General features: G+C 39.0%; 1 protein-coding gene across 1 annotated transcript in view; it reads right to left on the bottom strand.

Annotated features, from left to right (window-relative positions):
• Positions 1–1,887: 1,887 nt before the first annotated feature.
• Positions 1,888–25,323, bottom strand: part of PTGFR (prostaglandin F receptor) — a 48,520-nt gene continuing 25,084 nt past the window's right edge. The window contains exon 2 of the mRNA XM_044238529.1: positions 1,888–5,742. Within this exon, the coding sequence (XP_044094464.1) occupies positions 5,440–5,742 (303 nt within the window). The 3' untranslated portion in view covers positions 1,888–5,439. The remainder of the gene's footprint in view (positions 5,743–25,323) is intronic.

The raw sequence follows: 25,323 nt of genomic DNA, 5'->3' as shown, positions 1-25,323 counted from the left end.
CTTATATGTAAGAGTATTTAGTTGTTAAAAGGAATGCTCTGCATGTACCAACATGGGTTATTGAAGAACGAAAGTTTTACAACACAACAGTATGTCTAGTAGAATCTCCTTTTCTTAAACTAAAATTATTTCTGTGTGAACTGGTATAGGATCGCCTTATTTAACATGGGAAAGTTAGCACTAAGCCAACAGAAAGCATTTTGTTAATTTGGGGTTTTACCAATTGGATATGTAAAGAACTCAAATAGTATTAAATACAAACCTCTAGGGGCACCTGCGTGCTCAGTGGTTTGGGGCCTCTGCCTTCGGCTCAGGTCATGATCCCAGGGTCCTGCAATCCAGTCCCGCCTCGGGCTCTCTGCTCAGCAGGGAGCCTGCTTCTCTCTCTCTCTCTCTCTCTCTCTCTCTCTCTGCCTGCTTCTCTGCCTACTTGTGATCTCTGTCTGTCCAATAAATAAATAAAATCTTTTAAATAAATAAATAAATACAAAACTCTAAGAGTTCATATGCTTGTATAAGTGGAAATGTAAAGCACACTTTATTTTTTTAAAAGATTTTATTTATTTATTTGAGAGAGAAAGAGAGTGAGAAAGAGTATGAAAAGGAAGAAGGTCAGAGAGAGAAGCAGACTCCCCGTGGAGCTGGGAGCCCAATGCGGGACTCGATTCCCGGACTCCAGGATCATGAGCTGAGCTGAAGGCAGCTGCTTAACCAACTGAGCCACCCAGGCGCCAGTAAAGCACACTTTAAAGCCAAAACACAGTTCCTTTATATTTCAGTCATTCTGCCTCTACTTTGCTATGAATAAGGATATATATAAAATGGTATTTTCGGGACACCTGGGTGGCATAGTTTAAGCATCCAACTCTTAGCTTCAGCTCAAGTCGTGATCTCAGGGTTGTGAGACTGAGCCCCATGTCGGGTTCGGTGTGGGAGCAGAGGCGGCTTGGGATCCTCCCCCTCTGCCCCTTCCCCTGCTCATGTGTGCACATGCTCTCTCCCTCTCCCTCTCTCAAATTAAAAAAAAAGAAAAGAAAAAAGAGAACAAGTTTTTTCACTTCTTATTCTATATTGGCTTTTTAATCTTCCAAAATTCCTATTAATTGCAAACAGCGTATGTGGCATTTATTCTGTCTTATAATCTTACCGATTATAGGCTAGTTAGAAGAATGAATTCTAAATATTTTCATTCCATGATTTTCTTAAATAAATAAAAACTTTAAAAGAAAGAGTTCTAGTTTGAATTATGTTAGAAAGGCAAGCACAAAAATACTTGACCTAATAGGGAAATCTTTCATGCTGTCCACCAATTATTTTCAGTTCTCCTCGAAGGCATATCATAGTATTATACTAACCTGCTTCCTTGAAGGTAGTAGGCCATTGCTTGCTTTGGGCCAGAGATGTGTGAGCAAAAGGAATATGTCTTACCTCCAGGTGGAAGCTCTAAGAGCCAGTTCATGATTTACTATGCTTTTATCCCTGTAGCAAGGCAAAAAGTAACATAGAAGACGGCGGGGGCTTTGTCACCCAAAGTCTGAGTGATTAAAAGGGGCAGAGCTCCCCTTCTGAGTGGACATGAGCCATGGGTGAGATGTAAGCCCTTTGAGGGTTCACGGCATGAAGACTTGGGCGGCCATTTGTTATCACAGACATGTCTCTGCTAACCTGACACATCTAGGCCAGTGTGTTTTGGAAATTATCAGATTCCCATTAAAATTTATGACCTGCCTAGGTTACCCACAACAACAAAAAAAAAGAGGCAGGAAACAGATACCAAAGGTAATAAAAGAAAACAAGAGGAAATTTTTCCCACCAAAGATATAAAAATGGAAGTTTAGGTTCGAGTTCCAAGCTTTATACGACCTTCCTAAAAACAGCCACTCTTGGTTAACACTAGTCCAAGTTTATTGTAAATCATTTGTTGGAAGTTTTAAACTAGTCAAAACACTAAAATTCCATGAGTTGCACATTGATACAAGCCACAAAATATACATATCACTGTTTAATTTCATACAGTCCAGCAAGTATGAAGAACACAAAATATATTTATTCACATAAGACATTGTATCTACCATTAAAATACCTCAGTAATAAGCTGAAGTCCAACATTATTTACCACGTGGTAAAATATTTGACACCCAGATGAAGAAGTGAGAAAATGTGTATTCCCATCCCATCTTTCATATTCTGACCTTTGTTTATTAATTTGTAGCAATGGTGGTGATACAGGCAAAGCTAGCAGCAAATTTCAAAAAAGTGTATCTATGTGTTTAGCAAGTGCTCTTACCTGGGGTCTAAATTCAGATTAGACACAAAACTAAAGCAGGATTTTCTTTTAAAGACTGATAATGAGCAAACAAGACTATTTCATAAGACAGATGCATGTGTGCGTGTGTGTGTGTGTGTGTGTGTGTGTGAGTTAACTTTTAGGTATTTTGCCCTTCAGCAATGCAAATAATTACACGGAACTTTCAGCCTTTAGGAAAAAATTTAGAATATTTGTGTCAGTTAAATCCTCAGTAAAAAGTGTGAAACAGTAGGATGTACCTACAACTAATTATGAATCAGCATTTCCTGTCTTTGTTCATAATTCGTAAAAACCCATTTGCCATTAGCTTTTTTTTTGTCTCAGTTTTTAAATTCACCAACAAAAGAAAAAAACCTGCATTTACAAGTCATTTGCCTAGAATAATCAATTTCCTCAGAAGTAATATGATCAGATAGTGAAGTTGCTCAGATACTTTCCCCAATGAGAAGGATAATTCAGTTGCTCTGATGGTCTAATTATAAATTTTAAAACAGACCTTAAAATTCCAAAATTGGTTAACGGGGTGAACACTACTTGTACTACTCATTTCTAATAACCGGAACAAAGTAATTTTCACTTTAAACATTTCTGTGAAATTTGTTGCTGGCGGCTACACTCTATTATTCAACATACAAGATGCCAAACTACACTGAAATGTATATAATAACAGAAATAAAATTCTGAAGTCAGATGTATATTGTGTTCACTTTATTTTCCTTGGACGAAAGGTCTAACACAACGTAAACACATATTCTTCTACTACATTTTTTTTTCAATTTTTGGTGTCTACTTCTTGGGTTTAACCTCATTATAAAACCAACTTAGTTGCCCTAAACCTGTGCTCAGATAATGAAGTGAAGCCCTCCAGGACATGCAGAGATTGACTGTCGTTCCCTAATACCTTACACGCCCATGCATTCCCACATACGGTAAGGTCACAGTATCTCCTCGATATAGATGCTCATGGCCAGAGTGACGTCTTAAAAACCATGATATCAGAAAAACCATGATGCTATTCACCTAAAAGCCTTAAGGAGAAGAGGCCTGGAGCCCTTGAATGAGAGTTTCTCTGCACACCTCTCCCAGGCCACAGTACATGGAAATTTTGCTGCAACATCCTATCCAGCGTAAGGAGAAAGGATGAAGCTATGGTTCCTTGCGCCTCAGCTCCCAGGACACCAACACTCCCTTAAAGTAGCTGTGGGAAATAAATGTCTCCTCTAAGCCAACTAAACGATCTGGGCTTTAAGTGCCCTTGAAACACATGAGAGCATTCATGTAATGTAACAGCAATCAGAAATTGCAATGGCTTTTTTAAAAAAGTATATACACTGGATATTTAAATATACATATACATACATATACATATCAAAATAACCAATATATAATTGCCATTTTAAATAAACCTGCACAAGACTTTGCAACTCCATGCTCATTTTGCACCAAAACAAATCTTGTCTGTAACTCAATTTGGCAAGTATATCATGAGCATCTCCTATGTGTTCTATATATGAGAATAACCTAACTTTGTGTGATTCATCATTTACTGTTCTTAAATTAAGAATATCATGTGTCCCTGTGTGTGTCTTCTCTTTAAATCACTGGGAAAAAGTGTTTCCTTTAAAATATTCAGTGAGGTTATTTGCTTAACTTCTTTTCATTTGTTCATAAGAATTTACCAAAATTCACAAAAGTGGACAACTTCCAATGTGTATTACCAGTCAAAAGCAAAAATTTGTGAATGTAATAATTTAAGTCTAGCTGAAACACAGATATTTCCTGAAGAATGCGAAATCAGTCTCACAGAGAAGGTTAATTTTTTAAAATGGATCACAGGTAATGAAAGAAAAAATTCTTTTACAGAGGCAGAACTACCTCCCTATGTTCTGACGGCCCCAGGACATTTTCAATGATCATGAAAACTGGGGGATTGGATTATACAAAGAAGCAAAGAAGTCTAAAGTATTACTGGAAATTTGGGGAGAGATCATTATCCCCTGATCTCTTGGTTACCCATAATAATGATCACCCAAGTGCCTGACTAATTGCCAATTTTCCCCTTGACACAGGTAGCACAGGCTCTAGAAGATGATGTCATACAGATTTAATGAACTAGCTTTCAATAGAAATTCTTGATATGTGTATGTGTCTATGTATGTGTGTGTATGCATGTGTGAAGAAAGCACAAACACACTAGCTACAGATAGTCTTGGAATATTATATATAGACTGTGTTTCTTTTGTTCTCTAATACAGCAATGGCAGTTCAGAGTAGAGCTCCTTTGCCAACATGCTTTGTACCTATCATGGGGGTTTAAGCTCTGTCTGTTCGCATTATCCTTGGCATGCTTCACAGGAACTGCTACCAGGCAAATTCCCCTATGTAGAGCCTTGGTTTCTCTAAAAATCCTTTACTGAATTTTCAGAGGAAAATATTATGTGAGAACAGTAAATCTATGACTCACACAAGGAAACCTTCAAACAATCTGCCATCACAATAATACAAGCAAGCAGTCATATTTGTCAAAATGACAAGAATAGGCTCATTCTAAGGAGGCTCGTGAGGTCAGGCAACCTGATGTCCACATCTGGTGTCATGGAGGTCATTGTAACAAGCCACAGTGAACCCCATGAGACAGGACCATTCATACATTGATTGAAAGCACACACTGAGCGGTGTAATAGACCAGACCCAACAGTGAGGCCGCTCCCCTTTACTGCGCCTCGTTTATCAGGAACATCTGCAGAGCAATGACCCCCAAACAGCTATTTCATGTGCAGGTTAAGTATTAAGATGCTGTTGGACAAATAAGACACACAAAGGCTTTAAGGCTTCAACAGAGTCACTCATTGCAAAAGCGTGAATAACACAAAGAAGCCCAAAACACTTTTTAAGTGTGACTCCCATGGCATTATCATACTATATTTACCTCCAGTTGAAAAAAAAAATAATAATAAGGGGAAAGATGCAATTGCACAGCGAATTTCACAAATTTCAACAGCTGAATCCGACAAAAGTGCCTCCAAACTAACTGCTGAGGTCTGAATTTTCCAGTTAGGCTTTCTGTCTCCATCCAATTAACTGAAATATTGACAAAACTTTCCTGACTGTTGCCCTAGACCTACACTGCCTTATTGTCCTATTAAACCAGGTGCTGGCTGATTTATTTTCTCTGCAACTGGGGACTCAGAAATAGCAGCAACCTTTAAGGAATTTTTAATGGAGCTAAGCTCCCACATGTGCAAGCTAATGACATGGACCCCACAGCAGCGCCCGGAGAGTTTGTAGAGATTCTTCAGGACCGCCTTCCGCAGCAGAATATACACCCAGGGATCTAAGATTTGATTCCATGTTGCCATTCGAAGAGCGAAAATTGTTGTTTCACAGGTCTCCCGAGAATGATCTCCGTTTATTCCAATGTTGGCCATTGTCACCTGCAGAACAAGCAAAATAACAAAATCCATTGATACAGATAATTTCTCAGTGCCAGCATTGTTTAACTTAACTAGCTAGGCTACAAGGTATCCATTTCACTTTCCACAAAGTGATGTTATTTTGCAAAACACTGACATAAAGAAATGAACAGTAGCACCAACATTGACGTAGATATCTGGTTCCTTTGAGTTTATATTGACATTAAAACTACAAAAATTAGGGACGCCTGGGTGGCTCAGTTGGTTAAGCAGCTGCCTTCGGCTCAGGTTATGATCCCAGCGTCCTGGGATTGAGTCCCACATCGGGCTCCTTGCTCGGCAGGGAGCCTGCTTCTCCCTCTGCCTCTGCCTGCCTCTCTGTCTGACTGTGCTCGCTCTCCCTCTCTCTCTGACAAATAAATAAATAAAATCTTTAAAAAAAAAAAACTACAAAAATTATAACTTATATGGCAAGTCAAATGTGCACAAATAGAATGATCCAAGAGAGGACAAACACTGATATAAGTAACTGACTTTTTCTTACTTTTGGGAATGGTAAATTCAAAGCCAACACACGTGTGTATGTTTCCATGAAAAAAAACCTTAAGTTTATTTGTAAATAAAAGTACAGATAAACTATAGATAAGAGGTTTTTAGAATGAATTCAGAGCATCTGATACAATTTGCACATAGAAATGGTATTGTTCCAGAATGTCACTTTTAGAGTTTTCTGCTTGATAACTACAATACCAATTTCTTCTTATTTCATATTCCCTTCTCTGCATCCATTACCCTTGCCTCAACTTGCCTAGAATATTCCAAAAATGCAATGGAATTTTCTAAGGGTTTTGAGGAAATGATTCCCCTTTATAGTACCCTGGACTTAACAATAACAATGTATATTTTGGTCCCATGTATCCATTTCCTGATCACCCATGATGTTAAAAAGGAATAATTTTGTGGAATAAGTTCAGTAAGAGGTCCCAGCTACGACTCAAAACTGGCCTAATCACTGAGCCTAGTTTTGTGAAAACAAACAGTTGCAGAACAGACATACAAGAAGGCTTTGAAAACACGTTGGTTATAAAAAATAAATAAATAAATAAAAGTAAGAACAAATGAACAAAAGGTGAAACTGAAAAATTAAGGGAGGTTTGGACCATTACACCACCAGCCTTAAGAGAGGATATAACAAAGCCTAAAATCCAAATGAAAAGAAAATCAAGTCTTTCTTGTCTTCTTAATGGACCATTATGAGAAGGAAATGTCTTAATTTGGCCTGTTGATATTAGTGGCTGAAGGGTGAATGTCCCTTATCAAAACCTTCGTTATCTACACAACAAACTACCAGCTCCTTAGCTGGTTCCTGGATGACACATCTGAGGTCTGCCACAATCTCATCTCCCCTGCACATACCCGATGCTCCAGCCTGCCCTGAAGGCCCTCATCTGTCCCAGATGCACTATGCCCTTCTCAGCTTTGGCTTTATTTTGAATGCCTATTCTCCCTTCCTCTGCCTGGTAAATGCCTGTCCACACCTCAAGCCCCGTGTAAAAATGGGCTCATCACCATGAAAGTTTCCCCAACTTTACCAACAGGGATTAGCAAGTTGCTCTCTCCTCTGTGTCACCACAGCCCCCTGTCCACAGCCAGTTACATCACATCCCACACTGTATGATAATTATGCATTTGTCTCTATATCTATACGCATCTCTTTTTTTTTCTAACATCCAGTACAAAAGTTGACACCTAGGATATACTCAATAAGTGTTAGAATGAATAAAACTGTATTATTTTCTATTCATTGAGACCATTTCTAGAAGCATAGGAACTAGTCATTAGAGGAACATCTGATCATCCACCATAACTGTCTAATATTTTGAGGCTTAAAATGTTTCTGAAAGCTTTAATACAATGCCACCCACTAGTAAAGGTTTCCAAAGTTGTTTATTATCACTCAAAAAAAACAAAACAAAACAAAACACAGGATCTTGCAATCCATGCAAAGTTCTTGGGAAATGGTTCTTTGCTTCAGGATTCATTTCCTAGGGAAATAATGTATCAAACTGCAGGTATAAACATTCTGAGCTGAGTAAAACCAACCAAGTTTCAACACAGAAAAAAAAAAAAAAAACCGCAGTCCTCACCCAATAGGACCTGGGTCAGATATAGACACTATGACCCTGTTCCCCAAGTTAAACATTAGGATAGAATAAATAAACCTATAGAGCCCAGTTTCTCTGGGCTCTATAGCAGAGCCAAGACCCAATGAGATATTTTCATTTTATAGTTTTCTTTACTCATTAAATTTACTCATCAAATATATATTGATAATCTGCTATGTGCTAGGTAATGTGTTAAATGCTGAAGATATAATGGGAAACAAAGTAGGCATGTGCCTGCCCTCAAGTTACTGACAATCTATTTGCTGGGGTTAAGGGATTGGTTCAAGGATACATGAATAAGTATTTCTCTTGCCTGGTGAGTATTACATGAATGTATTTCCTATTAATGACTACATGTGTTCCTAGGAATCTCAGGCCCCAGCCAAAAACTTGCTCTGTATAGTTTAGAGCAAAGATGCTTCCTGTAATTGCCTGGGACAGCTGGGCCTGGTTTAGAAACACACAAATTACAAACACCTGAGTTACATGGCGTACACTTCTCTCTCCCTGCAAACAGCTGTGTGGTCACCAACTGCGTAAAAACATTGTGTCCTCTGCAAGGGGAAATGTATTAGTATACTTTTTAGTATAGTACTGATAATGGTATATCATTGAAAATTCAGGACAACCTAAGTATCCAACAAAAAATAAATTGTGGTAATTTCATGTAACGGAAAATATGTTAACATTAATGTTTGGATTACTAAACTGAGCGATCCCAATTTTGGGGGGAAAAACACCCAAGTACATAATTTTGTGCATGTATAGAGAAAAGACTAGGGTTATCTCTAGACAGTAGAATTACAGAGGATTTTTATTTTCACCTTTGATTTATCTCTAATTTACTAATTTTTTTGATAGATCATGCTTTGCTTTTGTAATTTATGCATTTTTCCAAGTGATTTGTTGAAGTACTAAAGAATCAGAACTAATGTGGATTATTATGCATGTCTGTATGTATGTGAATGAGATACCATAGAACTGCCTAAACAGTTTAAGCCCTTGATAAGACTGGCAGGAGAAATGTGGGGACTGGGGTAAGAATGAGGAAGTCTGCTATTTTCCCTAGGCTCTGTCAATAGTCACCTGACCAGCCCTGAGAGCATTCTTCTCTGGTCAGCCTACCCAAACTTGGATTCCAAGGAGTTGTGTACAGATTTTCATCAGACACTCAGCCTTTCATCTATCTGGTTTCCAAGAGCTATCCATCACATGGAACCAGAGAAATGTTATGTGTTATTTTTTGAAAATATCTTCCTTTGGACCTTGGCATGTTACACTTGTTCATCCTGGCTAATGATTAGAATTCTGACTGAGAAATGTGCAGGACCAAGCATTTGGATATTCTGTGGGAAAGTCAATTAATTAACTTGATACCTCTAAACACTCAGCACTAAGATGAGAGAGAAATAATAAAGTCAAGGAAGTGTATGGGATGAAGAGATTATGTTCATTGCTCGTCACAAAAAGCAAAATAGGTAGATGGTGAAATAAAATACCCATTCATTTGGGCCATCTGATACAATTACATCCATTGTTAAGGCCACCAAAATTAATAAATCTGCCAGGCTACTTGACTCATAGATAAGTTTTATTTTGGAAGTTATTCTTTTTTTTTTTTTTAAAGATTTTATTTTATCCATTTGACAGAGAGAGATCACAAGTAGATGGAGAGAGAGGCAGTCAGAGAGAGAGAGAGAGAGAGAAGCAGGCTCCCTGCTGAGCAGAGAGCCCGATGTGGGACTCGATCCCAGGACCCTGAGATCATGACCTGAGCCGAAGGCAGCGGCTTAACCCACTGAGCCACCCAGGTGCCCCAATTTTGGAAGTTATTCTATACACCCTCTACCATTAAGTCTATGTATATCTGTGGGCCACTGTCAGGACTCCAGTAACTGTCCACATTTAAAAGCAAGGATAATTTGAGGGATGCCTGGGTGGCTCAGTGGATTAAAGCCTCTGCCTTCAGCTCAGGTCATGATCCCAAAAGTCCTGGGATCGTACCCCGCATCAGGCTCTTTGCTCAGGAGGGAGCCTGCTTCCCCTTCTCTCTGCCTGCTGCTCTGCCTACTTGTGATCTCTCTATATATCAAATAAATAAATAAAATCTCTTCAAAAAAAATAAAAACAATGATAATTTTTAAAATTATGCTTTTGTTCCTCTGCGTAATCATAGAAGTATATTAATCTACATTTCACTCATATGTGGGATCTAAAACAAACAACAAACTAAACTCACAGATATAGAGAACAGATTGCCGCTTGCCACAGGTGAGGGAACTTCGTGGTGACATTAACTAGACTTCTTGTGGTGATCATTTTGCAATGTACACAAATATCAAATCATTATTTTGTATCCCTGAAACTAAGATGATGTTATATGTCAATTTTATCTCATAAATCAATCTAGTGGCAAGTAGCTTTTGAGTGTTTACTATATCCATGTATTGTGTTAGATACTAGTGAGGCAGAGGTGAATATTTAGAGAAATCTCATCTAATATATGATATATGTTGCTTGTTCTTATTTCTATCTCTCAGACTGAAATAGAATCTTCTTGAAATTTTCCTCTGATAGGTTCTCTGTTGTATCCCCAGCACCTGGCATAGTGTAGGGCAATCAATATTTGTTGAGTGAATTAAATGAATGAAGTTCCTATGAGGAAAGCCCAGTGAGAAGGCAGTTAAATGCTGTAGCATAAGACAGGCATGTAAAAGATGCCATTGGCCAAGCTATTTACTGACACATGATCTCAGGTGCAGTCATTGAAAATCTGAAGTTTTTGCAATTTTTCTAGTATATCAAAACTTCAGTTATTCATACTTGACTAATTCTGCTGTAGTTTGTCTGAATTTTCCTTGTCACCATTTTTTTAAGGAAATTTAAATGAATACATGGTCAAAACTATTTCTGGTGGAATGTCCAACTTCTTTAGACACCAAACAATTTTCTAGAATTTTATCAACATCTATTTGCATACAAACAATATCTCTGACAATATCTTTTACAATATCTCTGATACGGTTCTCATCTAGTCACTGAAGCAGGTGTTTTCACATGTTGTTCTCTTATTCTAAGAAGCAGACCATTCCTTCCCTCCTTTCTGTCAACACAGAACAGTAGCACAGAGACATTGACTTTGGGGAATGATAGGGTACAGAGAAGTACAATCCACTGATTTGCAAGTTACCGTCCCTTATGATATTATCATCCAAATACTGATCTTTGAGTCTGACACATAAATAACCACAGAGATGGGGGCTAGTTGTAAACATGCAGTTACAACCCAGCCTTATTGGATGGTGAAAAAGTCCCACCTAGCACCTTTGCCAAGGAACTGTTCCTTTCCATCTCCACGTTTGAGAAGTTGAAACTCCGTGTTATTTGGATGACTGGTGACTAAGGAACTAGGTACAGATGATAGATTTTTAAATGTCATAGCACCTATGAGTATTTGCAAATGAGAAATTTCATTTTGTTTTTTGTTTTTTTCATTTATTTATTTTCAGCATAACAGTATCATTATTTTTTCACCACACCCAGTGCTCCATGCAATCCATGCCCTCTATAATACCCACCACCTGGTACCCCAACCTCCCACACCCCCGCCACTTCAAACCCCTCAGATTGTTTTTCAGAGTCCATAGTCTCTCATGGTTCACCTCCCCTTCCAATTTACCCCAACCCCCTTCTCTCTAACTCCCCATGTCCTCCATGCTTTTTGTTATGCTCCACAAATAAGTGAAACCATATGATAATTGACTCTATCTGCTTGACTTATTTCACTCAGCATAATCTCTTCCAGTCCCATCCATGTTGCTAAAAAGTTGGGTATTCGTCCTTTCTGATGGAGGCATAATACTCCATAGTGTATATGGACCACATCTTCCTTATCCATTCATCCGTTGAAAGGCATCTTGGTTCTTTCTACAGTTTGGCGACCATGGCCGTTGCTGCTATAAACATTGGGGTACAGATGGCCCTTCTTTTCACGACATCTGTATCTTTGGGGTAAATACCCAGCAGTGCAATGGCAGGGTCATAGGGAAGTTCTATTTTTAATTTCTTGAGGAATCCCCACACTGTTCTCCAAAGTGGCTGCACCAACTTGCATTCCCACCAACAGTGTAAGAGGGTTCCCCTTTCTCCACATCCCCTCCAACACATGTTGTTTCCTGTCTTGCTAATTTTGGCCATTCTAACTGGTGTAAGGTGATATCCCAATGTAGTCATTTTGTTTTTTTAAAGAACTTATGCATTCATTTGAGAGAGAGAGAGCACATGAGCAAGGAGGTGGGAGGCAGAAGAGGCAGAAGGAGAGGCAGACTCCCTGCTGAGCAGGGAGCCTAACCTGGGACTCAGTCCCAGGATCCTGAGATGATGACCTGAGCCAAAGGCAGATGCTTAACCAACTGAGCCACCCAGGAGCCCTGAGAAATTCCATTTTAATTGAATTGCAATGGCAGTTTTGGAAAAGGAACCTTATGTAAGTTACTGAATCCATCTCCAATAAACAGGTGACTTTTAGAGTTAAATATATTTGTGGTGATTGAACCATACAACATTTGTGAAATAGAATATTTTATCTCTGCAACAGTGACTGCAAAAAAACTTCAGGAGAAAAAAATTACTCTTATGCAAATCCAAAAATATAGGTTTAAAAAAATGTAAAAATTGAAATATAGAGGCTCTAAGAGGATACTTCTTTATAACTATTTTTCCATATTTAAATTATATAAATGTCTGATCCATTAAATATAAGCGGTAACAATATTTCAGTCATTTTCCACTTACTGACTACTCATTAAGATTTTTAAAACAGTATTTTGAGCATGGTAGATGATTTAGAGATAAGTAAGACAAAAATACTACAATGGGAGGAAGACAAGAGAGTATGGTATTTCTTGTACCCCAGTTGTAGAAAAGCTGCAAAATATTGCCACAAAATACAAACATTTGTACAGAGTAACTTTTTATTTTCTACTGGGTGTATTGTTAGAAGACTAACCAATGACCCAGTTGACAGCACATTCCTGCCTCTGCTGAAAGACTCTCAGAGTTGCAAAAAAATGAGAAAAGTTGAAAGAAATGAGAAAATAGGACATGCTGGGTAGATTCCTTCCCCTTTGGAATGGGACAATACCAACCGTATGTGCATCTTTGCTCCTTCACACCAGCTGAAGAAATGATGTGCAAAACAAGCAGTGGGGAAAATTTTAAACTAAACAGCACATAGAGAAGAAAAAATTTATTATACTTGAAAAATCAAAAAGTTCACCAGGATCAAGAAGGTTCACTCGTAGAATCCATGTATTTTCATTTGCTAATCCAGTCTCTTCCCCCAGGCCAGCATTGTTTTTGTTTTTGGGTTTGGTTTTCTTTTTTTTTTTTTAGACTTTTTAGTGAGAAGATTTATGCCAGAACTCGTAGGAATAACCGTTCATATGGTCCTCAGCTACTAGACTTAATAAATAATGTCGTAACTTCCTTTTCTGACACTTTTTAAGGGAATAAAATATAGTCATTTATTCTGAGATACCAAATATAAAAAAATGTAAAATAAATAAAATGTATATATGTTATGTCACATGTGATCACTTCTTTAAGAAAAACTACAAAAAATGTAAAATAAATACAATCAAAAGATATACACTAGAGACCAAATAGAGAAAGTACTAAGTCACAATAAAGATAAATTATTCCTAACTGAATGAGAAACTACACAATTAAGAAAACATCCTTATGACAAACCACAGACCCCTCCTAGAACTTGACCACTATGAAAACACAGGCCAGCATGAGTCCAGAGAACTGGTCATTCCCGCAGTTATGGGATCCTGAGTCATGTGAAAGGCAGAAAGTCTCCTGTAACCCAGAACGTGCCACATGGGAGTGAGACATAGCCAATAATACTAACAACAGAAAATAGAGCTGAGTATTCCCTGTGCTAGGAAGCCTCTTCCTACCTGTAGGTCAAATAATCATCCTAGCAACTCTGGGACATTTGCCTTGTTATCTGCATCTTACAGATAAGCAAAGTATGGTTCAGCAAGATAAGGGACCAGTCCAAGGGAAACATCAGAGCCTGTCCAGGCCTGTCCTTCTAATGACTCTATTCTACTGCCTCCAGGCCCTGAGGTGCTCAAACTTCCTACCAAATGAACCCAGAATGAGTAGAGAAAGCCTTCTGAGGAGTGGGAGATATGATGGGAAGCAGTTGCCTGAAGAACAGACACTTCAACAGCAACCACACCAAGGGAAGGACACCTTCAGAATCTGTTTCAGCACGAGAAAAGGGCATTTCCTGGCCCTGTTCTTGCCACTTCTCCTGCCAACATCCCTACCCATCCTGAGGCAATGCTGGGATGGAAAGAGAAAACAGTGCAGAATGGAGGCCCTGTTCCCACTGTAAAAATGCCTGAAGAAGCCTTTCTCTTTCTCCCTTTAGATTAACACAGATACACACACCCCGCCCCTAAGACGGGCCAAGGATGACAAGACAGGGGCAACTAACCAGGATTTAGAATTGATGTCTCCTAGTCAGAGAGACCCAGGGAATTCTGTTCAAGTTTCTTAGCCCAAAGCTAGAGAGGATATCAAGTAAACAATTATGTGTTCATGTGATCACTACTACCAAGATACAAGTTCATACCTCAGAAAGCGAAGCAGGAATGTAACTAAACAGATTCTAAGAGCAAAGAGAGACAAAATATGATTCACTGATCATAAACACACAGAAGTCCACATCGCCTCACATGAGAAGACAGGATCACCATATCTTAGAGAAAGCAGGAAAGTTTCCGTTACCCAGTCCAGTCCTCTTTATAAAACAGAATTCCTTACAGCTGTCTTTGTGTATCTGATGGAAAAGATTCAGCATGATCCATGGGACAATCTCTTCCATTTAAACTGTGTGAGTTATTGGGGCACCTGGATGGCCCCACCAGTTAAGCATCCAACTCTTGATTTCAGCTCCAGTCATGATCTCAGGGTCATGAGATCAAGCCATGAGTCAGGCTCTGTGCTGATCATGGAGCCTGCTTAATATTCTCTGTCTCCCTTTTCTCTGCCCCTCTACTCCCCATGTCTGCAAACGCACTCTCTCTCTCTAAAAATAACTTAAAAACTGTGTGAGTGGTTGAACATTCTCTTGTATCATGAGCTGAAATTTACATATTCTAGTTTTGGCTTCCAGAGCATCCTGGATTAAGTGCTGTAAGATTTTCACATACTTTAAAAATAACACTAACTTCTATTTCTCTATTTCGTCTACTGCTTGTCATAAAACATGGCTTGCAAATGCCTGGCCGTCCACTGGTTTCTTGATCTTCCTTTAAAAAATTCACTTGCCAGAAATAAAATTTACACTCTCTGTATAGTCAATCAAGGACAGAGCTCAGTGAATAAATCATTGCTTAAAATCCAGACAAACCACTTCTATCTGTGCCTCCAGGATTACCTCAGCTAGTTTCTCCTTTGAAGAAATCCTAACTCCTAAGACATTATAGGAAATAAGCTTCTCACTTATGAGATGTACTTCTAGTGAAGCGAGACAACCTTCACATTTCCCTGCTTTTTTCCAAAAATTTTTTTCCAAATTATTTACTTCCAAATAATTTCCAAATTATTCAGAATTATATGTATGGATATATAAATATTTAGACATAACGATGCATGGTTAAAGTCCCATATCTGTGATTCGATCTTAATAGATTTGCATTGTGGTATAAATATCCAATTTTGGGGGCACCTGGGTGGCTTAGTGGGCTAAGACTCTGCCTTCAGCTCAGGTCGTGATCTCAGGGTCCTGGGATGGAGCCTCACGGCGGGCTCTCTGCTCAGTGGGGAGCCTGCTTCCCCATTGCTCCCTGCCTGCCTCTCTGCCTACTGTGATCTCTCTCTGTCAAATAAATAAATAAAATCTCTTTAAAACATAAATAAATAAATATCCAATTCTGGAGCCTCAGATATGGAACCAAGGGCAGGACCTTGTATACTCGATCCACTTGCAGGATATCTCTTAAACCCACACTCTGTCCACCCAAGTTTGCTGTCTTATCGCTTAAAAACCAGATCATTCTATTATGGGCTCCTAATTGTCCTCCAGACACAATTCACTTATTCACTTATCTTATATCAACTTGTTCATTGTATTTGTCAAATATTTCATAAGTGCCACAACATGTCATTTTTCCCTGTCCTTTCCTCTCCAGGAAGGACCTGTCTAAATCCTCTACCCTTCCCATCCTTTCTTCTCCAGAAGGCCTTCCCTAACCTCTCTGTAGCTCATAATCTCTCATTCTACACTTCCATCACACTTGCCACCATTCCACTAGCATTGATAGACACCGTATCAGTACCATGTGCAAAATACATTATAACGAAAAAATGTCAGCATAATAGTTCTTCAATTACATTGTGCCTTCTGTCTTTACCTTCTTCAGATCTTTCTCCTCTACTTTTGACAGGATAATTGGGAAAAGACTCCCACAGCTGACATGAGAAAGACAAGAACTAACATTTACTTTCAAGCACAGAATTTTGGAGGGTTAAGCAGAAAGTAGGACAGACAGCCCCAGATTCAAGAAGTCAGGAATTCAAGGTGAAAAACAAGAGAAGTAAATGAAAGTTTATGTGAAATCCTGTTTCAAAGACAGCCTCTGACTCTGAGACCATTCATCTCTAGCCTGCCCAGAGAGCCTAAGTACTTAAGATTAAAGGAGCCTGCTACAATTAAAATTAGTTTAAAATTTTTATTTTTTTAAGGTGAGAAACATGTATTTTTACTATTTACAGAAAAGGGTCCCTAGTCTCTGGTCAAAACTGAGAATCATTGTGGATGATAAAGAACAAAGGCACAGAGGCAGAGATTCTTACCTGGCCAGATCCCAGCAGGGCTTGAGGGCCTGGAAAGGGCAGGGGGCAGGGAAGAAGAAGTCAAAATGCTACAACAGAGATTTCTCTGTCTTAGCAGTCCTAATCTCAGCTAAAGAGTTTCTGCCATTCCTGTACCTTTTGCATAATAAGTTGTTAGACTCAACAGGTAACACTGATTAGTCAATGTGTTCGATTTGACTCTAGAAGAGTTTCAGCCTAACTACAGTTGGCCATTGACTATTCCTGTTAGTGTGTGACAGGTCCAGCCACAGAAGAGAGGCAGGAAGACCAGACCAGCCCACTGGGGTGACTTAGGCACTGTAGGAACAATGGAATTCCTTTGCCCCAATGAGTCTTTAAGAAAGGAGAAAGGGAGGGAAAATTTCATATCCTTTAACTATTTCATCCTCACAAAACTCCCAGGGGGAGTTACTATTTTTCTGACACTGCAGATAAGAAAACACAATCACAAAGACATTAACTTGCCCAAGTTCCCACTGCTGGTAAGTGGCAAAGGTAGGATTTAAACCCACCTACCTGGCTTAAGAGCTTCTGATCTTAATGGTTTACTAAACCATTCCCAGTAATGAGACCAATAATCTTATGTTAGATTTATGAACAAGATAACAAGCAGAAAATAATAACAAGCATTTATGAGTACTTCATATGTTCCAGATGCTGTTTTATTTATTTTTTAAAGATTTTATTTATTTATTTGACAGACAGAAAGAGCAAGCACAAGCAGGGGGAGAGACAAAGGGAGAGGCAGAAGCAAGCTTCCCTCTGAGCAGGGAGCCCCATGCAAGACTCAACCCCAGGACCCTGGGATCATGACCTGAGCCAAAGGCAAACACTTAACAGACGGAGCCACCCAGGTGCCCCCAGACACTATTTTAATATTTTACATCTATTATCGTATTTAATTCTGTTAACTACTCTTCGAAGAAAGCAGTACTTTGCCTCTGTCAAAAAGAAGGAGCTGAAGCATGGAGAAAGAAGTTAAGTAGTTTTCCCGAGGTCATGAAATAAAAAGTGGTGGGGTCAGGAGTTGAAGAGCTGGAGACGGTGAGTGAGGGTGCATGGATTGGCCTCTTTGGCATTAGTAGATCTCATTTTTAACTCACTAGGTTTTGTTTTTTGTTCTCAGTTTTTTGTTTGTTTGTTTGTTTTAGATTGTATTTATTTATTTGACAGAGAGAGAGAGAGAGAGATCACAAGTAGGCTGAGAGGCAGGCAGAGAGAGAGGGGGGAAGCAGACTCCCTGCTGAGCAGAGAGCCCGAAGCGGGGCTTGATCCCAGGACCCCAAGATCATGGACCTGAGCTGAAGGCAGAGGCTTAACCCACTGAGCCACCCAGGCACCCCAACTCACTAGGTTTTTGTTTCTTTCTGCCTATATCTGGTGTTCTTTCTAGCTGATTCTAGCACTTTTTCACCCAGTATTTCTATTAATGCACTTTCACTAAAATCTTTTGTTAAAATCAGGAATGTATGCTATTAAATATGTCGCTCCAAATCTCTTGTGTCCATAACAACAGATTTAAGTGACAGGTCAGTCAGTTGGGTCAAGTACCACCCAGCTGAGGGGTCCTTCAGAAGCATGGCTGTCACAAAGACACAAGGGTAAAGGAAACCTACCTGTCCTGGAAGGGAAGGATTTCTTTATATTTACTAAAAGATAATAAGTGATGCAGACAATAAGACAAAACTCAGAATCCTTTTATTTCTTTCTTCATATCTATCCCATGATGAATGGCATAATTTTCCTTTTAGTATCCACTTTTATCATTTGACTGGTCTTCAGATGTCCTATTGGATCCTGTTTAATTTTTTTAATCCCCCCTTGTAATTGTTACCCTTATTCCATCCTTTCTGTTCTGATGAAAATAAGTGTTCTGCACTGATGAAAATAAAAAATCAATAGGCAGAATTGTTAGATTTTACAAGAAAACATGTGTATGAGAATATATGTGTTTGTTTATATGTCCTGCCTTGTTACAAAATAGTTTGAGGCATTTTACTTTGAACTATGCTTTTAACAGTACTATAAACTCTAGTTCTTTCTAGTTGTGATTATCTATCACAAACCCATAGTTAAGCTAACAAAACACGGATTATGCCTTAAGCATTGGCAATGATAGATGCAGAAGACATTTTCATCCTAATCAAGAATTTTAACTAACATGTCATATCTAAAGTAATTATTTGCAACTCTATGAGTTAGAGAGAAAAGAGTTAGTTGGAAATTAGTTATGGTATTTGGGCCACCCTGTTTCAGGAACAAAAGACTACTTTGGTGGTGACACTGTTTCAACAGCAAAAGGAGACTGGGGAAGGTTTCAGTAAAACATCTGCTCTGAAACATACTATGTTTTTCCAAAGAGAAACTTCTTTAACTGGCAAAGTTCATTTATTATAACAAAAGTTCAGAAAGAATTTCTCAAGTATTCTCTACGTTCTAGGACAATAATTCATTAGTTAATGAGAATCTTCAATGAAATGAGTGTCCCTTTAAAAATAAAAAGATAACCATGATCCATTCTTCAACTGTCTCAGCAGCAAATACCACACTCCATCAACCCCATCAAGACTTTGTCTTGTGGCCTCCTTTATCCTCAGTGCCACGCTCCATACTTGGGACATAATAGGCACTCAGTAAATATTAAGTGAAGAAATAAATCAGTAAGAAGGAGTTTTCGGGTCCATGGAGGCCACAAACCATGGCTATTGTTTTACTGTGTGGGGCACATGGTGGGTGCCTAACTATTAATCGGCATACAACCTTCTCTATAATGCATAAAACCATCCCAATTTACTTCAGTGGCCAATAGTCATCATAAATGAATAGCTTTCATCAAGTTCATGATACCATTATGTTCAACATCCAATAGAAGACAGATTTAAGGGGTTGTGGGATCTTAGGTGGGAGTAAGGACATCTTTTTAAATTTATTTTACTTTAATTATTTACTTCTTTTTACTAAGTTATTTAAAGTGGTAAACTTGGACCTTGAAAGTTTAGCATAAGCATGCCACCAGTGTATGTTTCTGGTATGATTTTAGGGATGCAATTATGATGGCATTTTTGCATTCCATTAATCATCACTTCCCTCAGGCTTCAAAAAGTCAATCAGATACTGTCATATCAGCATAATAATAATAATTTTAAAGATTTTTTTATTTATTCATTTGGCAGACAGAGATCACAAGCAGGCAGAGAGGCAGGCAGAGAGAGAGGAAGGGAAACGGGCTCCCCGCTGAGCAAAGATCCCCATGCGGGGTTCAATCCCAGGACCCTGGGATCATGACCCGAGCCGAAGGCAGAGGCTTTAACCCACTGAGTCACTCAGGTGCCCCAATAATTTTAAAATAATAATAATAATAAGTTGCACTAAATTCTTCTGTTAATTAGAGTTAAGACTGAAAGACCAGCGATCATTGCCTAAAAATCAATTTTATTAAAATATAAAAACTTACAACTTTATGCCATCCAAATTTCTAAATAAAGATCCCCATATATTTTTATAAAATGATAAAAATCAGGGTACCTGGGTGGCTCAGTGGGTTAAAGCCTCTGCCTTCGGCTCAGGTCATGATCCCAGGGTTCTGGAATCAAGCCCCGCATCAGACTCTCTGCTCAGCAGGGAGCCTGCTTCCTCCTCTCTCTCTCTGCCTACCTCTCTGCTTACTTGTAATCTCTGTCTGTCAAATAAAATAAATAAAATCTTTAAATAAATAAATAAAAGGATAAAAATCCAATTTTTAAATAAAAAGAGAATTTCTATAATGCGAATATATAGTTATTAGGTAGAGCTGATGTACTTTATGCAGAAAGTACTAATTGTCAGATTTCTTTCACCTAAGAACTGACAGTTGCTGATATGAATTATATCTGCTGTCAATGTAGCTGAAGCCTAGGCTTAGAGTAAAGCATAAGAAAACTTCTGAGAATGTTTCAAATGGTCCACTAGAAAGGATACATCAGCCATGCTATCATTTATCCTTAACAAGGGGTTCATGGTCTTACCAGATCTGGCTTCTATGAAGCAGACTGAGTCCTCCATGTATTTTATGGATAAGTCATGGTTATTTCTACAAAGAACACAAGTTCACTCCATCCCTTTTAATGGTTACTGTAACCCATCTATGAAATGTCCTCTGACTCACTACTGACCCCATACTTTTTTTTCCCAATTTATTTATTTTCAGAAAAACATTATTCATTATTTTTTCACCACATCCAGTGCTCCATGCAAGCCGTGCCCTCTATAATACCCACCACCTGGTACCCCAACCTCCCACCCCCCCCCGCCACTTCAAACCCCTCAGATTGTTTTTCAGAGTCCATAGTCTCTCATGGTAGTCTCTCATGGTTCACCTCCCCTTCCAATTTACCCAAATTCCCCTCTCCTCTCTAACGCTCCTTGTCCTCCATGCTATTTGTTATGCTCCACAAATAAGTGAAACCATATGATAATTGACTCTCTCTGCTTGACTTATTTCACTCAGCATAATCTTACTTTTGCTTTTGCTTCACAGAAGGCACCTCATTCCCATTCCTCTCACAGGTCATGATGCCGATCATGAGTACTTCCGTGTCATGCTCCTGACTGAGCTATTGCTCATTGCCTCATGTGAAGCTTGCTGAACAATATGTGGTGATCCCATTCTTTTTTTTTTTTTTTTTTTGGTCCAATCTTGAGGAGCTCTATTACAAAAACCAGTGGCCTGGCTTCCTTCCAAGCAATCACTGGTGTTCTTGTTCTGCACCTTGATGTTCTGGAAGATCTGCAGGTGAAACTGTTTGGAACCCTGGATATCTGGGGCAAAGGGAGTGTTCGGGCTATATAAGTTATACATGTCAATTGACACCACACATGTCAATCACTCCTGCTGACAAATGACATCAGATAAAGCAAAAGGCAAAAAACATCAGCACATGCTTAATGAGCTTCAATCATCTCCTGCCGACTATCTTTAGAAAGATTCATGCCTATAGAGGAGGTTCAGGAATGCTCCTGCCCCCTGGGACTTCAGTATGGTGTTGAATTTGATGCTACATTAACCCTATACTTCAGTAGGCTCTCAGAAAAAAAGCCTTCCATTTTCTGTCACTGAATAGGATATCACTGTGAAATAAAGATCTAGAAATAACTTTTTAGCTCCAATGAGTAACTTAAATTGTGTATAGTTCTTGCTAGTTCTTGCAGTACAGTGGAGGACGTCGGTGGGGTTTCTTTTTTTTTTAATTTTTGTTTTTTAAAGGCAAATTATGCATCTGGTATAAACAAGTTTTATTATCAGGGCACTTGGGTGGCTCAGTCAGTCAAGCATTGGACTCTTGATTGTGACTCAGGTCATGATCTCAGGGTTGTGAGATTGAGCCCCATATTAAGTTCTGTGCTATCCCCCCACCCCTCTCTTTAAAACTAATAATAATAATAATAATAGTCTCAGTAACAAACCAACATCAACTACAGTTCTCCTCAGTATAATAATTATGTGACAAACTATTATATAAGCATATTACCAATTCCAGAAGACTGCTTCCAATTTTTAACAATTGAATTGGAATAGTTTCTAAGATTTCAAAGCAACACACAAAATATTGTTATATGACTGGCCATTGTCCCTGATTCCTGGGAGAGAAACTGTAAACCCTTGGAATTTCTTAAATGATAGATATGTCTTTATTACTCATGGTGGGCCCCTGGAATCATGGGCGTTTGTGCTGGTAAACCCCTAGGTAATTTCAGGATGGGGGCAGGCCAAGGTGGAAAAACCAGTCATATAATTACAGATGGTCCCTAACTTACAATGGTTCAACTTGGGATTCTTCAACTTTATGATAATATAAAAGCTGTACATTCAGCAGAAACCATACTTCAAATTTTGAATGTTAATCTTTTCCCAGGCCAGCCATATGCAGTATGATCCTGTCCCATGTTGCTGGGCAGCAAGTGGCAATGAGACGAAGTTCCCAGGCAGCTGGTCAATCACCAAGGTAAACAAATGATACACTTATAACTACCCATACAACTGTTCTGCTTTTCACTTTCAGTATAGTAGTCAATAAATTACATGAGACATTGAGAACTTTATTATAAAATGGGCTATGTATTAGATGATTCTACCCAACTGTAGGCTAATGTAAGTATTCTGAGCATGTTTAAGGTAGGTTGGGCCAGTTAGGTCAGTAGGTTAGATGTATTAAAAGCATCATTGACTTGTGATATTTTCAACTTAACAGTGGGTTTATCAGGACCTAATCCCATCATGAAGTCAGGAAGATCTGTGATGGGTTGGGGTTTTGAGCCAGGAGGTGTTGGCATGAACTCCTGGAGACTGACATGGTCAACAATTGAATCAATTGAATGTAGGTAATAAAACCCAATAAAAACTCTGGACACTTAAAGCTACTCAAAGCTCCGGTGAGCTTTCCTGGATGCTGCTATAGACGGATGAACTGAAAGGGTGAAAACATCCTGAAGACATGGAAGCTTGGTATTGGGGACCCTGCCAGATCTCACCCCATGGGTCTCTTCTTTTGGCTAGCCTGATGGGTATCTTTTATCTTTTATAAAGCTGTAAGCATAAGGACAGCATTTTCCTGCATCCTGAAAGTCATTCTAGAGAATTAACAAACATGAAGAAGTAGCAGGAACTCCTGATTTTGTAGCCAGTTGGTCAGAAAAGCAAGGATCCTGGGACTCCTCAGGCTTACAGTTAGAGTCTGGAGTGAGGGCAGTCTTGAGATGGTGCCCCTAATTTGGGAAATGTAAAATAACTCCAGGTATATAGCATTGGAATTGCACTGCAGGTGGCTTGTTACATCTTTGAACATGTCAGAGTGATAGAGGTAACATAAGGCTGGAAGTACTGCCATAGCCCTGGACAGCTTCAGTTTAGGCATCCTGATACTGATCTTGCATGGTGGGACTGGATGCTATTTTCATACCATTAAGAAGCAGTTGGGAGGATAGACATGAACTTTTCAATTAAGTGTGACGGTTATCCCAGGTATAATGAGCAGTAGAGAATTTTCAGCGTTTTGTTCAAAGTGTAGAGTTTTGAATGGAGTTACAACACAGTCCCACCAATTGACATTGAAAACAAATATTCTATTATAGAAAAGATTAAATGTTGGAACTGGAAACGACCTTAAAAATCGTGACGCCTAATTTGTTCCTATCACAGGGAAGAAAACAACCAAGGCCAGGGAGATCAGTGATTTGCCCAATAGCTACTTAACATCTGAGCTGGGACAAGAGAAGATCTGTAATATCTAAAATCATACTGTGATTTCCATGCTCCTTGTGGTAAGAACTGCTCAGGAACTAAAGCAGATAAGTTCTACTCAGGCTGTCTTGCCACCGACAGAGACAGCAAAAAATGGCATTCAGGATATGATCAAATGTCTTGTCTTCTACTGATCATTAGAGTAACACTTTCAATGTCTTCTTACATTTCTGCTGACAAAACATAATAAAAGGGGTAGCCAATGCAGATATTCATCATTCTAGAAGCATTTATAAAGCATCTATTATAAATCAGTATAGGGCATTTAGAGATGTCAAGATGAACTATTAGGCCCCCCTTTTCTAGTTGGGAGGATCTTCATCCTTCATAAAAACATAAATGCAGCTGTTTGAGTTCTGTGATCAAGGCCACCAGGGAGCAAAGGGCTATGGCAGTACTTTCAGTGAAGAAAGCTGAGTATTGTGGAAGGGACTTCTCTGCCTAACTAAGGAATCTGGACCTTATTCTGCAGACATGTCAAGTCATTAAAAGTTTTTAGGTAATGAAAGGAAACCAAACTTCCCCATTACATACATGGGACATGACCTTGCCAACTTGCTTGAAGCTCTTGAAAGGAAGGTTTATCCTGTTGCTTTCCGCTCTACGTGGCTCCATGCCAACAGTGACTTTTCCAAAGCTATGAAGAAGGTATACCCCTACCTTTGTATTCTTCAGCCTTTATGATAGAGGTCTTGTGATAAAGAATGTAGAATTGATTCCTCATTTGAACAATGAAAACTCAGTTCTGTCATTCCTGGCTCAAGTGAGGAGCATGAAGAAACTTGAACCACAGAGAAAGAATCGGGCACCCACAGCTGAGATGTAAGCACATTCAAGGACAACGCCTCACACCTCCAGCCCCTTGAGTGGCCAAGGCACTGTCTGGAGGGGAAAGCAAGTAAGAGACCCTGGCTGCAGAAGTCCTTCCAACACGAGGCTCTCTGATTCTATAAGGAACAGCAGAGGGTGATGCTGTTGCTTGTACAAACTTCTGCTTCTCAGGATTCCAGGGACTCAAACTGATATACTCCATCAAAACATGCAAATGTAAACTAATCATACAAAAATAATATATTCATCTAGAAAATACAACAAAATCTTTGTTGAGAGGTCTGGCAGTTAAAATATGTTTTATTTTCAGACAAAGCCAGACTGAAGGGCATCCTACAAAATAAAGCAAGAAGTGTCGAGGTCATGACAGACAAGGAAAGACCAAGGAGACATGACAATGACTGCTGTCATGACCATATAAAGCCGGATCTT

The sequence above is a fragment of the Neovison vison genome, chromosome 2 (genome assembly GCF_020171115.1).
Source record: "Neovison vison isolate M4711 chromosome 2, ASM_NN_V1, whole genome shotgun sequence".
In the NCBI taxonomy this organism is placed as follows: domain Eukaryota; kingdom Metazoa; phylum Chordata; class Mammalia; order Carnivora; family Mustelidae; genus Neogale; species Neogale vison.
This window is presented reverse-complemented; position numbering and strand designations above follow the sequence as displayed.